The sequence below is a fragment of the Dermacentor albipictus genome, chromosome 1, assembly GCF_038994185.2.
Source record: "Dermacentor albipictus isolate Rhodes 1998 colony chromosome 1, USDA_Dalb.pri_finalv2, whole genome shotgun sequence".
NCBI classification, from domain to species: Eukaryota; Metazoa; Arthropoda; class Arachnida; order Ixodida; family Ixodidae; genus Dermacentor; species Dermacentor albipictus.
Window position 1 is genome coordinate 192,506,922 of NC_091821.1, and position 12,851 is coordinate 192,519,772.

The 12,851-nt window shown below is 41.7% G+C and overlaps 1 protein-coding gene across 5 annotated transcripts in view; it reads right to left on the minus strand.

The window, feature by feature from the left end:
• Prp4k (Pre-mRNA processing factor 4 kinase) overlaps nucleotides 1-11,136 on the minus strand; it is a 112,888-nt gene extending 101,752 nt beyond the window's left edge. For all 5 annotated transcript variants that reach the window (XR_010563237.2, XR_010563239.2, XR_010563240.2 and 2 more), the window contains exons 1-2: nucleotides 10,726-11,136; nucleotides 1,537-1,995 (exon numbers count right to left, since the gene is read on the minus strand). Coding sequence is in view for 1 of the 5 variants with exons in the window: in XM_065426739.2 (XP_065282811.1) it covers nucleotides 1,537-1,995; nucleotides 10,726-10,799 (533 nt within the window). In the remaining 4 variants the exon portion in view is untranslated. The remainder of the gene's footprint in view (nucleotides 1-1,536; nucleotides 1,996-10,725) is intronic.
• Between the last annotated feature and the right edge of the window lie 1,715 nt (nucleotides 11,137-12,851).

A 12,851-nucleotide genomic window follows, 5' to 3' on the forward strand; every position in this document is an offset into this window, starting at 1 on the left:
ATTTTGGTGACCAGACTTCTTGCATAGCTTCCACAGCGTTGCACCTGATGTATGAAATTAAGTATAATTCCGTAGAATTTAGCTTTTGATATACACCTGTCTGCTTCAAGAGCAGCACAGGGTACCAATATTGGCTGTTCTTCAAGTTAATAAACACTTCAGAAATCTTACAAACTTGAAGACATGACAACAAATTTCTAAACAGCTACCAGGTAGTACAGGACAAAGGTAAACATTTGCCCCAACATACGAAAGCAGCCCCTCTACCTAGAAATATGCATCCCAAACACCACAAAAAAACACTGGAACAACTTGCTAAAGCTATAGAGAAAAAATTCCAAGACTTTCAGGACGTGGCCTACGTCAACACGACAGAGTACAGAGCCCACCGCAACATGTCCATCGTGGCAGTTGATGCGGATGGCGACTTCAAAGTAAGCGGCTCGATTCAAACCAACAATGCCAAACTAGCCGAGAAATCGGCCATTGCATTACCAATAGCTTCCACACAGGCCAAATGCGTAATCAGCAACTTCAAAGTCGTAGTCCGCAATGTCGCAAGGGGACGCATCTCGCCAGAATCACGACGGATCCTAGTTAACTTTCGCGACCAGCGGGCAGTCCAAAACATCTGGGTACACGCGCACTCCTCCCTCCTCGGCAATGAATCGGCACACACCATGGCTCGAGGACTTGCATGCCAAGCCACTGAGCCGCCACAACTAGCGTCAAGAGGGGACACCATGGTTAGCTACAGGGAGATCATGAGTCATTACAGATTGGGAAGGGTCCGGTATCCCCCAACATACCTAACACTTGCTAAGAAACAAGCGGTGGCCTGGCGCCTCCTTCGAACCAATATGTACCTGAACCCAGTGGCCTACAGCCACTAGTACCCAGGCCAGTATTCGGACAAATGTGAACTATGCAAGGAACAGGCGGACCTACCACACATTCTATGGGCTTGCTCTCGGGCGACGTGACAGGGCCGCATAGTAACTATTGATGAGCAGTGGAAGACAGTGCTGCTCAAATTGGCCCCAGAAGACCAACTTTGGGCCGTCCAGCTAGCTGAGGACACCATCAGGGCCCAAGGGCTACTGGCCACCATTTAGGTGGAAACTTTTTCTTTTAGTTACTTCTCTCTTTATCTAGACGTACATGAGACTTGCTACTTGTTGGGCAATATATGTTACTTAACATGAATATAGTGTTCTGCATCAAACAAAACTAATAGCTTTGCAAGCTTGGAAACCAGCACAAGGAGCTTGTACTGGTCTATATGATAAAGCTGCAAAGTGATTTAATCATAAAAGTACCTGAAATACAATTATATGTACAGAATATGATATTTGAGCATGTGTCTGTATCTGAAATAAATACTTGTGTAAATATCTTGTATCAATAATTGAAACATAACTTCAAGTATTATGTCCAGCCCTGATAAATTGTTTTCCACTTCCTGTGGCCTAGCCGTAACAAAGAAAAAATTACACATAATTAGCAATCACGTGAAGCAAGTATGAACAAACCAACCTGCTTGAGCGAGGAGAGCCATCCCTTTCTTTATGGTGATCACTGCGAGAATGAGAATGTTCTCGATTTTTTCCCTCTCGATCAGCTTTGTGGTCTAGAGAAGATGTTCGTGAATGTTTCTTGCTGCTACTGTCCTGGCTTCTACTAGACAACTTGGTCTTTTTGCCTTTGTGAACATCTTCATCTGAGCTTCCATAGTCACTTGGGACAAGCGTATAAAGCTTCGCCTGTAAAATTGCCTTCTGCTCTTCCAACTCTTCAAGGTTCATGTTGCTAACTTGAAGGGTGTCTTGACCGGTTGCCGTGTCTAAAGGTGGGGCTCCTTTATCACCACTCGACTTGCGCTTCTTGTCCTTGGAACTGTGATGGTGCTTATGCTTGTGCTTGTGCTTCCGTTTTTTGTGCTTGCTACCTCCCTCCTTAACTTCTTTTCGAGTGGTTTCTGTAATCGGCTCATCACTGGAAGAAAAACAGAATAAACATGACTGAGATGAAAAACAAGACGACAGCAAGTGTAGGCCATGTACTTCACAAAGACTGTTTTTCTAGTTTGTTTTTAACCATGGCATTGCATATTGAGTAACAGAAAGAAAACAAATAGGCAGGCATCTGAGCACTGATTCAAACTTGTAATGAGAGCTGAAGATAGTTATAAAGCCTGTTTAATGCTTAATACACACTGACTCGAATGACTATCAATTTGTGCAGTGCCTGTCTCATTATATTTATGACACTGCACCCAAAAGAGATTTTTTACACCAGAAAAAAAGCTGTTTCCTAAAACTACCTAGTCCTAAACTAATTAATAGCTGAAGACACTGAAAAATATTCTAAACAATTTAGAACTGCAGGCTTTTGCATCATCATTCAGTTTGATTCTGCAAACTACGACTACTGTAACATAATTGCAAGGGCTGTAAGATGTTGAGCACATCAAATAACATTAATGCCAAGAGCGAGAGCTGTGCAGCCAACTGGAAATGGTAATGACACAGTGCGTAATTTCTTGTATTTGGGAAACACGTTTAAGAGGAAGCAGGCAATCATGAGGAAAAATAGATATGTTACACAAGAGCCTCATGCTATCAACTATAAAGTACATACTTAACTGCATGTTTGCTTAAATGAAAACTATAAGAAAACACTAAAGTTGGATTGCTAAACGTACACTTAAAAAAAAAAAAACAAGACACTTCCTTCACATTTGTGTCATTTTTGACATACCAAGCTCTACTTTTGGTAAAAGTAGTCTAGTGGCATTTCACAAGTGTAATCTGCCAACCTAACAACTTGACATTTTTTCTTTTCAGTACCTGTTTAATGACAACCTTACTATACAACACACATCTTTGTTCTGCATTGCCTTTTCTGTCAGAAATTCAAAAACTCATTAATTAGTCATGATTATGCTAGGTTCTATTATAATAAAAACAGGATGCTTAATATATATCACACATCATATGGCACTTGAATCAGCCTCCATTCTCATAAAGACATTAGTATCATAGCACAAGTAAGCACTAAGTTTGCATATATCACAGCACAAACTCTTAGTCAAACTTAGAAGCTCAAACGTTAAAGTTTCACGCATGCTTTTTTTTTTCTTCTTCTCAATAACCAGGAGAAATAGTGAATGAAGAGACTCCACAAGGTTTGTCTTAGCATTCTTAGAGAAGCAATTTCATATACCTAAGTTATTATTGGCCAAATAAAGTGGCAGCAACAACATTGCTGTTGCACTCTGTCTTGGCCCCCTCTCTCTTTTCCATTAAGAACTTGTTTCGCGTTAGAAACTATGTCGCAGCAAAAACAACAGTACCAACTAGCCGAACTCTCTTTAGTTATGGCAGCGACAAGTTACACTCTGCACATGTTTAATGCCTACTAGCTCAATCTAAACTATGTCTTTCAGTATCCTATATAATGCAAATGCTGCTTTAAAAACTCGGCATCTGATAAAGATTTCTGAAAAAAAGAAAATACCCCATTCATAAAGGCTCAAAAATACTGCACACACAGAAAATGCCAGTGTATGCTGTTTCGTGCAATTTTGCAATTTATGGTGCATGAAATTACTTAGTTAATGTAACATCCTAAGAAAACATGCATCCCAGAGCAATCACCCCATTTGTTTTTATCTGGCAAAATAACGCTTTCAGGATGTACACAGAGATTGCCAGCTTCTGCAAAAGCCCCACAGATGACAGTGCCAGAACTTAGCTGTGGATGTTGGAGCAGCTTACACATGTCAGAGGCAGCATTTCATTGCGTACTTATCTATGTTCATCGTGATGAACAAGTTTCCCAGCAACATGTGGCAAAAGCATGCAATGGCAAACATTTTTTATTTATTTATTTAGTGCATGCGGCAGACCTTTCGGTCCAAGCAGAGGGGCAAAAGAATGCATACAAACAAAAAGAGAACAAATTAGGAACAAGCAAATACAAATTTATACAATTTTTTAGTCACACTGTCTGTAAACTGTCATTCCAGTCTGATATTGTTCTGGGAAAAAAAGAAAATTTAAACGTGTCAGTTCGAGCATAATAGGGTGTTAGTGAGTCCCGATGATGCTGTCTTGCGTGCCGTGTTATTGCAGGCGTTATGCAAGTCGATGATTTAATTTCAAGCCTGTTGTTGAGGAGCAGAGAAAGGAATTCTTAGCAGCTTTCGGCGCGTTTTACAAAGCATGTCAGTCAGTATTCAGCTTTTAAACTGAAAAATTGCCTACACTCGTCTTGCTGATCAGTTACGTCTGTTACAGGAGCGGTGGAGATGCACTGACTTAGATATAAAAGCATATTCCTTCAGAACCAAAAACAGTTGAGCCATGCCTGGTAACATCATGAGTTCTGCAAGTGGCGTTTTTTGTAAGGTTAATAGCTATCAGAGAAATGTGCACAAAAAACAAAAAACTACTGTAGTTTTTCACAGCTCTGCTTTACACAACACATTCTACACAAAACAGATCTTTAATGCTAAGGCTTTTTCAGCAAACATTTAATAACACTCAAGGATTCACGATTTTCAAGCCATGATTTTTGACGAAAGATTTCAAGCCATGGAATGCACTGAGCCACACCTTGACTGAGCAGGAGACTCAAGCAATTCTACAGTTTAAAAAAAAAAAAAAAGAAAACTTCTGCGGTTTCATATATCTTGACTGACTGAATGCAGTGATTGTTCACTTTCCTATCACAGACACATGAATAGCTGCACACACTGCTCATGTCTCTTGCAGGCATCCAAACTTTGAAATGCTCTTTTATGCAGTGTAATCTCACCACCTTATTTTATTTCCTGTGAGTACTGCAGAAATCTGAAGCCCCACCATGACTTGGCAGACAGGACACGCACACACTTTTTTTTTCTCGATTCTATATTGGACAAAATGTCTATGTGCAGTTAATACACAGATAAATATGCAAAGTCTGTTTTTTTCTTCTCAGCAAACCATTTATGAGATGACACCTTCCAGTACTGCAGGCTGCAAGGGATAAGCTTTAATTTTTATGTATGCATAGAAAACACTGCGATGAACATAATATACAGCAGCGTACATCTACTACCACCATGACTTGCTACAGCTAAGCTCAGTTTGTTGCTTCCTCTGCAGCAAGGTGGCATTTTTTTATGGAAACTAACAATGCTGCTTATATGTATGTAAGAAGAAAAATTTGCTTTCGTGTTGGCACTGTAACTTTTACAAAAGTCTGTGCAGTGAATGCAACTGAACTACCAATTATGTAGTAACTACACATATTGCCTACAATAACTCAACTTCATAATAACAAAAGAACTAACTTGAATGTCCTTTCTTTTTTACTAAGGAAATACTTTAGCATGCATTTTAATCTACTGAAAGATGTATACCTTGGCTGACTGATTTCTTTAAGCATACATGGATATGAACAGAAGAAACAGCACATAGAGGCCACATTCTGCAATTATTTGCTTTCACAATGCATCATAGTCAACAACACTCATAGCCTGGACATAAACAACATCATGATGTAAGGGCAGCAGATGTTACACTATGAAAATACTCTTGAAAGCATTAAGTTCCAGAATGTGACTCCATGACTACGTAGCAAAGAAAGGAACCCAGACATATGGAATTGAAGCAAAAAAATGAGCATCACCTAAAACAAATGTTAATCTTTGCAAGAACAATTCGCCTAGAACATGATAAAAAAACATTAAAATTTCACAAAATTCAACAAGTTTGTAAATAATGAAACTGTCTGCTTCTGCATACTCAGCCAGCACCAGCTTCTCATCCACACTAACAGCAGTGATACACATTCAACAGTGTGCAATGCCATTTTAATCTGTAGTCCACAAGACAAATTATGCCCCCTCCTCTTTGCTACCACTTAGGAAGTCTAAAAAAACGGCTTAATCATATGAGTTTTTTGCGTAAGTGTCAGTTTTTTTTTTCTGGAGTTTTACGAGCCAAAACAACGATAAGATTATGAAGCACACCATAGTAGGGGACTCTGGATAAATTTTGACCACCTGGCGTTCTTTCATGTGCACCCAATACCATATCAAAATGCGGCCACCGTAGCCGGAATTTGATACCGCACCCTCAGGCTTAGCAGCAGTGTCACATTTTTACTGATGCTACTAAAAATGCAGGGTGTCAGACTAACCCAATTGAAAACTGCATGCAAACTGGACCCCTGAGTAAACATGAACCCCCCCCTCCCCCCCCCCCAAAAAAAAAACATTTTTACCAGTTCGGAAAAATGTTTTCTGTGTGCACCGTCCAATATAATCATTTTTTGAGAGTGCGCACAGTAAGAAATTCATTAGGCTAAACACAACAGCTTTGCTTTCAGTCAGCTCACTCTACTTGCTGCCTGTTATTACCTGCAAGTTGGTTTGTATGTATCAGTCAGGACAGATGCTGCATATATGCCAAAAGACGCAGGGACTAAGATGAGACCCTTGCGGTTTTGAACTCATCCCATGCTGATAGGCCCCAAGACAAACGTTTCTGGGGGGTCTCTGACGGACTGCCAGTTGTGCTGCACCTTAACACGGGCCATTAACACAGGCAACTCAAACACCAGCTGTAAGAAAGGAAGCAGCACAACTGGGGCAACTCAGGTTTAAAACCTTAAAGAGTGCACACCAGCAGATATGAAGAGCAGGAGACAAGGTCATGGGGGCAATGAGGCAAGCGAAAAAGAGGTGCAGCAACCAGCACACTGCTGGCGTGAGTGAATGTTGCTGTCTCAAAAAGCTTAGCATGTTTTTCAACAGCATTGTGGGACAGACCACTGCAGTTACTGCTTGTAATAACCTTCACTTTCACAGAGGAGAGGTCAAATTAACCCTGTAATGCCCAAACCCAGTTCTACATGAAGGAAAATTGGAACAAATTGTTGACATTTATTTCTGGCCATAGAGAGTACAATAGCAGAACAAAAAATGTTTTTTGTCAGTTACAATTTAATTACTGCACTAATTAATTAGCAAATGATTTGTTATACTGTCGGCAGCAGCAAATTCACTCCAGCATATTAAAAACGAAATTGTGGACTTTAGATTAGGTTTCCCGCACTTCAATCAGCATTTTTAAGGCCTTTAACTCAGCGCAGCATATATGATACATTGGGCATTACAGGGTTGAGCAGTAAAAATAATTTTTGAGCATAAAGTAAGATGCTATGTGGTCCACACATTAGTGCTCACTTACAGCCCTTCCAGAAATATGATACTGCAGTTGCTGAAGTGATGTGAACTGAACTGAGTTGAAATTGATGGTGGCCAGTGCGAGCTATCAGACATTTGTAGAAAGCGAGACTGTTTGGTGAGGCTGTTTTGTGATGCAGAATTGAAGCAACGTACGCATGAAACGAGATGTGTCTAAAAAATTTTTTTTTTCTTCATAACTATATAGCTGCTTGTCATTTCACTGCAAGTAGAATGCCTGGCATTCTGTATTTATTCATTTAATTTGTTGATGTAGTTACCATGAAGATGCTCGATTATTGCCTGCAGTGCTTAGACACTAAAAATTGCTAAAAATTGTCACTAAAAACTGCAATTCTCAATTTACTGCGAAACAAAATTGCACAATTTAATCATCCCTATTGCTTTTCTTTTTTAATGTTTACAAGATACCGAATGTCACACAGTTATTACGCATACTTATATTATGACAAACACATTAATAAGCTATGTTAAGTGCAATACAAACCATTATAAGAGGCACACCTCTAAACAGGATGTTTTCGTACTGTGTGCATGAAACACATTTGATATCTCTTTCTCTCGTTCGTATGTATATTTGTTCAATTAAAATACATAAAGCCAGCTGGGCAACTGAAGTTATCACTAAAAAGACATGTTTGATGTAGCTCTTCAATATTAAATTTCCTTCCTTGAAACCAAGTAAAATGCCAAGTCCTGTTTCCCATGTGTCAGTAAAGTCATCTTGTAATTATTTGAGATAAAAGCTTGTACACACACGTTAGTTCATAGACTGCATGCACCATGTCGTGTGACATTACTACGAGAGGTCGAGGATCAAAAGAATTGTTCTGAACCGATTCGATGCTGTGAACTAGCTAGCGAACTGTTCGTTTATTTTGCAAATGAGAACTGAACAAGAATAAAATTGAAGCAGCTTGGACCTGGACCAATGCACAATTTTTTTCAGTTTGACACCCTGCCAAATGGGCAATTTTTTACCAAGACTAGCTGCAAATAAAACTGTGTCAGCTGGGCCAGTTCAAGGTCAGCTTTTGGTAAGAGTAGGAATTCCTTTTACTCAGGAAAAGCAGCAACATCATAGAAAGGCAACAAGACCCAGATTGCTAGGCCCCTTGCACTACAAAAAGGGCATCAACAAATATGTACATAAAGCTGGGAGCCAACTGGATCCAGTTAGGATCGTCACTGGCACCAGTTGACTTCTAGCCAAGGCCTGCTAGCTTGACAGGGTACAAGTTTAACAAAGTTAATATTTGAGTGCGACCAACTATCCCCTAGTTGCTAGCCGAGCATAATCCTTTCTTGTCAGCATACAACATATAACATATACAACACATAATCAACATATAATCCCAAGTTGGTTTCTGTAGACAGAAGCAAACTTAGGACTGACATCCTAATGTGGTCCACAATGAGACTGCAGATGTCTCATCGTTCATAAGCCAGCAAAGCTTTGTTGCCCTATTTTTCTGCTGCACAAGTGCAACCACAGCTTCCATGTGCAAAAGAGGTAGTTTGCCAAAAAGTCTTAATTACACTTGAACTCTCACTAGGCTACATTACAAAATAAGCTCCGTTTTGCACACTTGTGTGGCAACAAGCAAAGACAAGTCTTTTCAACTTAGTTTGTATCAATGTACAATATTACAGTCAGCGTCACCCTTGTGTAATGTGCGGGAACGGCGGCCACTGGGGCACTCCAGAGGCAGCCAGGGACATATAACGGTAGCTGCTAGGCACATTTGGGCCCAGCAACTACCATTAGGCGTTACTGGCTGGCTCTTGAGTGCCCCGGAGGCAGCTATTCCCACACTCTACATAAGGGTGACACCGACTGTACATTTTCCTGGCTTCACTATGCATTGCACAGAAAAATTAGAGCAGCTTGGTGCTGTCAACCGACAGCCTTCCTTTGTGGTACTGGTGGTGTGCAGGTCTCACTGACCCTTGTGTGGTGTTCAAGGTCTTCCGATATGCACTTAAGCATTTTAACCTATAAGACACTGGCTGCCAGCTTGCCATCCAAGCCAAATGCAAAAACTGGTTACAGTCTGCAGCTGCAACCAACAGACAAGACTCAAATGAAATCCCCAGACTGTCCCAACTATTCCAAGCAACTGGAAAAATGCTTCAAAAACCATTCAGATTTAGCATAGTCAGGTCCCAGCTTGAATTTCGGTTTAAAAATTTTGCTTGGAGAGCATTTTCCTAAATACCCCAGCACTTTAAAGAAAAGATCATATACCAAAGTATCTGAAATGATTCTCCAACACAATTTACCATGAAATGTGCTGCATAGGGGGTAGTAGTTTACATTCAGGTTTTAAAACACAATTATGTACAACCGATAATACATAAACGCATTTTAGGCGAATATGCAAGCCAAGAAAAATGAAATGAAACGAGGGGAGTCACTATACAGATAGACTGATAATCGGCCACTACATTTTCAACCGACTACACACATGCACATTCGACCGCAAGATTGTACGGAACACATCGTTACGATTAACTTTTGTAATGGACGACCTGAACTATTAGCAGAACACGGCAGTGTAACTGAGCCTGAATGAATACAGTATATGCACAGATTAAAAAATAATAATAATGTGCGTAATTTAAGAACACTAACCGCGCTACTTTCAAGCAACAAAAAATGCCATATAATATGTGTGACCGTGACGCAAGATCGAATGGTGTTCCATGCAAAGACATGATTAATAATTTCTCGCGCGCAGGAAAAATTATATAAAAGCTTATAGAACGTGCCGTGTTATGCCCTATACTCGTTGCTTCTGCCAGTGGGGAGGAAGGGAGGGAGCACGAAAAAAAAACATATATCAGCGAGCTTGTTTACCTTTCCAACTGGTTCTTCAGCAACAACATTGCGCCAAGCTGCAACTAACGCCGTGCTACTAAACACTACTAATGAAATGGTCACGACAGTTTACAGCGTGAAAATTTGCCTACGTAGCTAAATAGCTAACGACCCCCCGGCACTCTATCGCAGTGTACCGTGGCCTCCGCACGGCTTACAGCACGGCTGCCGTAACAGCAAAGCACCAAGCTCTTCCACGCAATGTTGCTAGGATGCCCCGAATTATTAGCAGGAGCAATCAGTCAGACACAGGATGAATATCATGCTCACGACAATTTTTATACTTCAACATATTAAAAGCTAGAAGTTCACGACATAGCGCATGACGCGAACGTGCGTGCAAAACCTCCAAGCGATCAGCGGTGGCGTAATGCACCAGTGAACGCTGCTCACGATCGTACAACTTTTTTTAGATGCGTGTTCGATTTTCTAATACAGTTTGTATCACCCATTCATGATTTCTGGGAAGGCAAAAAACAATGTTTAATGTCGTATATCACTACAGGAATTATTCAAAGAACATCGTTACGAAGCTATGCGCTTAGGCCGCGACCTCGTCGACGAGGCGTCGCTGTGCACTTACCTAAAATCGCCGTTTTTCACGTCTTGTGTTGTATCCAGGCTGAGGACGGTGCTCTGAACGCAAGACTTCGCCATTCTTCGCACTGCACGTCTTTACGATAACGAAAATTAATCACTTGCGCAGTTCACAAAGCAACCCAGCGAGCTGGCCCTCTAAAAACATTCGACGAACAGCGGCTGTTGATGTCACAGCGCGTGAGAAGCCGTCCCCGTAGCCAAATGTAGAGACACTAGGCGGCCGAGCCGCCGACCGCCGAAATATGTCCTTTGATCATAGCCGTAGAACACTGCCAATACGGCCAATACTGCTTCAAAATCTGACCATTCCCAAGCCTGGCAAACCTTTGCGTACCCTGGTTGTGGCCCCTGCGGCCCTCACGTTTTAGACCCGGGCACGTTAGTTAGCGCGAAGTTGAATGCCGACGAGTTGTGGCGCCGCTTGCGGCAGAAAAAAAAAATATTTTCAAATAAAGCTTTGATTACTAAAAAAGAATTACTTGCTCGCGGGTGTCGCGCAAAGCTGAAATATTTCAAAAAAAATATTGTGCATTGAGGATGGTTGCGCAGGAATCGAAGATTTGCAGCTGTTTATCTCCATAGATGGGGGGGTTTCGACTGATTCACTGATTGCCACAGCTACAAACCTTCAAACAAACGCCTACTGAGTCTGTGGATGCATTATTAGTTCGTTTACTTGTCTATAGATGACGCTATTAAATACGAATCTATACCTTTTGGCATAGGGTTGATACAAGCAACTCTAGAGGAAACTGTCCCCATAGCGCCCATGTATGGTGTTTACCTACCATAACCGATGATTGATATCCGCACACGCAGGGGCGCCGCCATGTTGCTACTTTGTCCAGGCGCACATGTGGAGATGTTATTCAGGTGAAACGCGCAATCAACGCGATCCCGAGTACAAGGAGGTTTTATTACAAAAAAAGTATTCAGGAGTGGAGATGATGTCCTAAAAGTGAAGCCGGCCGCCGCCACCTTACTAGGGGAATCGATAACCGTTAGCATGCGCTGTTAGCGCTGCCAGTCGGGCACTGTTGTCTCGGATCGGCATAGAAAGTGCGTGAGGGACGCGCTTCGAACACCGTCGCCTGTGGAAACCGACGCGTCCCGTCACCGACAGCTAGCGCCGTTCGGCCCAGCCAAGCGGCCGGGTATGCAACATGCAACTGCGGCTGAGACATTCGCTCCCTCTGCAACCCGCCTGACGCACGTGGCAGGCCGCACATTTTTCTTTTCTTTTTTTGAATCCAGTGGCCGTCGTTAAGAAAACATGAGCAGTTGAACTGCAACTGTTCTTAATCTAGTTCAGGACGCTTTCAACTGTGAAGTCGTGGCTAGCGCTGGCTTCACCTCTGCTGGTAAGAATCTGCGATGGCTGCCACTCCATATTTTTTTCCTGCGGGAGCCATACACAGTAACCCTATTTTATGTATCCTGAAGGTGCTGTTCCCTCTCCAGCGCGCCGTTTCATACACGTCCCCATCTAGTCACCATAAATCCAGAGTGCTTTAGAAGTATTGAATGACATGTGAGGGACCCTGATATAGTTCTGCCAACATGGTAGAAGGAAGAAGATAGGAGGGGGAATTACGCCACGCAGCCAGCCTTGGCAAGCGAACGCTCCGTGAAATCAGTCCCTTTTGGTCCCTTTGCTCAATACATTGCTCAGGATGGATGGATGGATGAATCTTATGAGCGTCCCTTTTGGAATGGGACGGTGGGTTGCTCCACCAAGTTCTTGCTATAATATTGCTTAATGTCCTGCCTAGGTTAAAAAAAGAAAAAAAGAAAAGAAAAAAAAACTCACGATGAACTCCCATAACCAAATTTTCTGACCCCCTATCTAAATTTGTTTTTGTACGTCTCCGTTTTTTGTCGTTTCCCTACTTGCACCAATTTTCCAATCGCCTCTTACTAATATATATTGTGGACATGTTTACTTTCCCCCTGCTCTCGCTGAACCTAAGGGCTTCAAGGAGGCCAGTGGTGCCTAAATCGACCGCTGGGCAGATATCTTCACATTCTAATAAAACATGCTCCATTGTTTCCCTAGATTTACCGCAGCAAGCACATGCTTCTTCGTTCTTATATCTTGCTTTGTAAGTG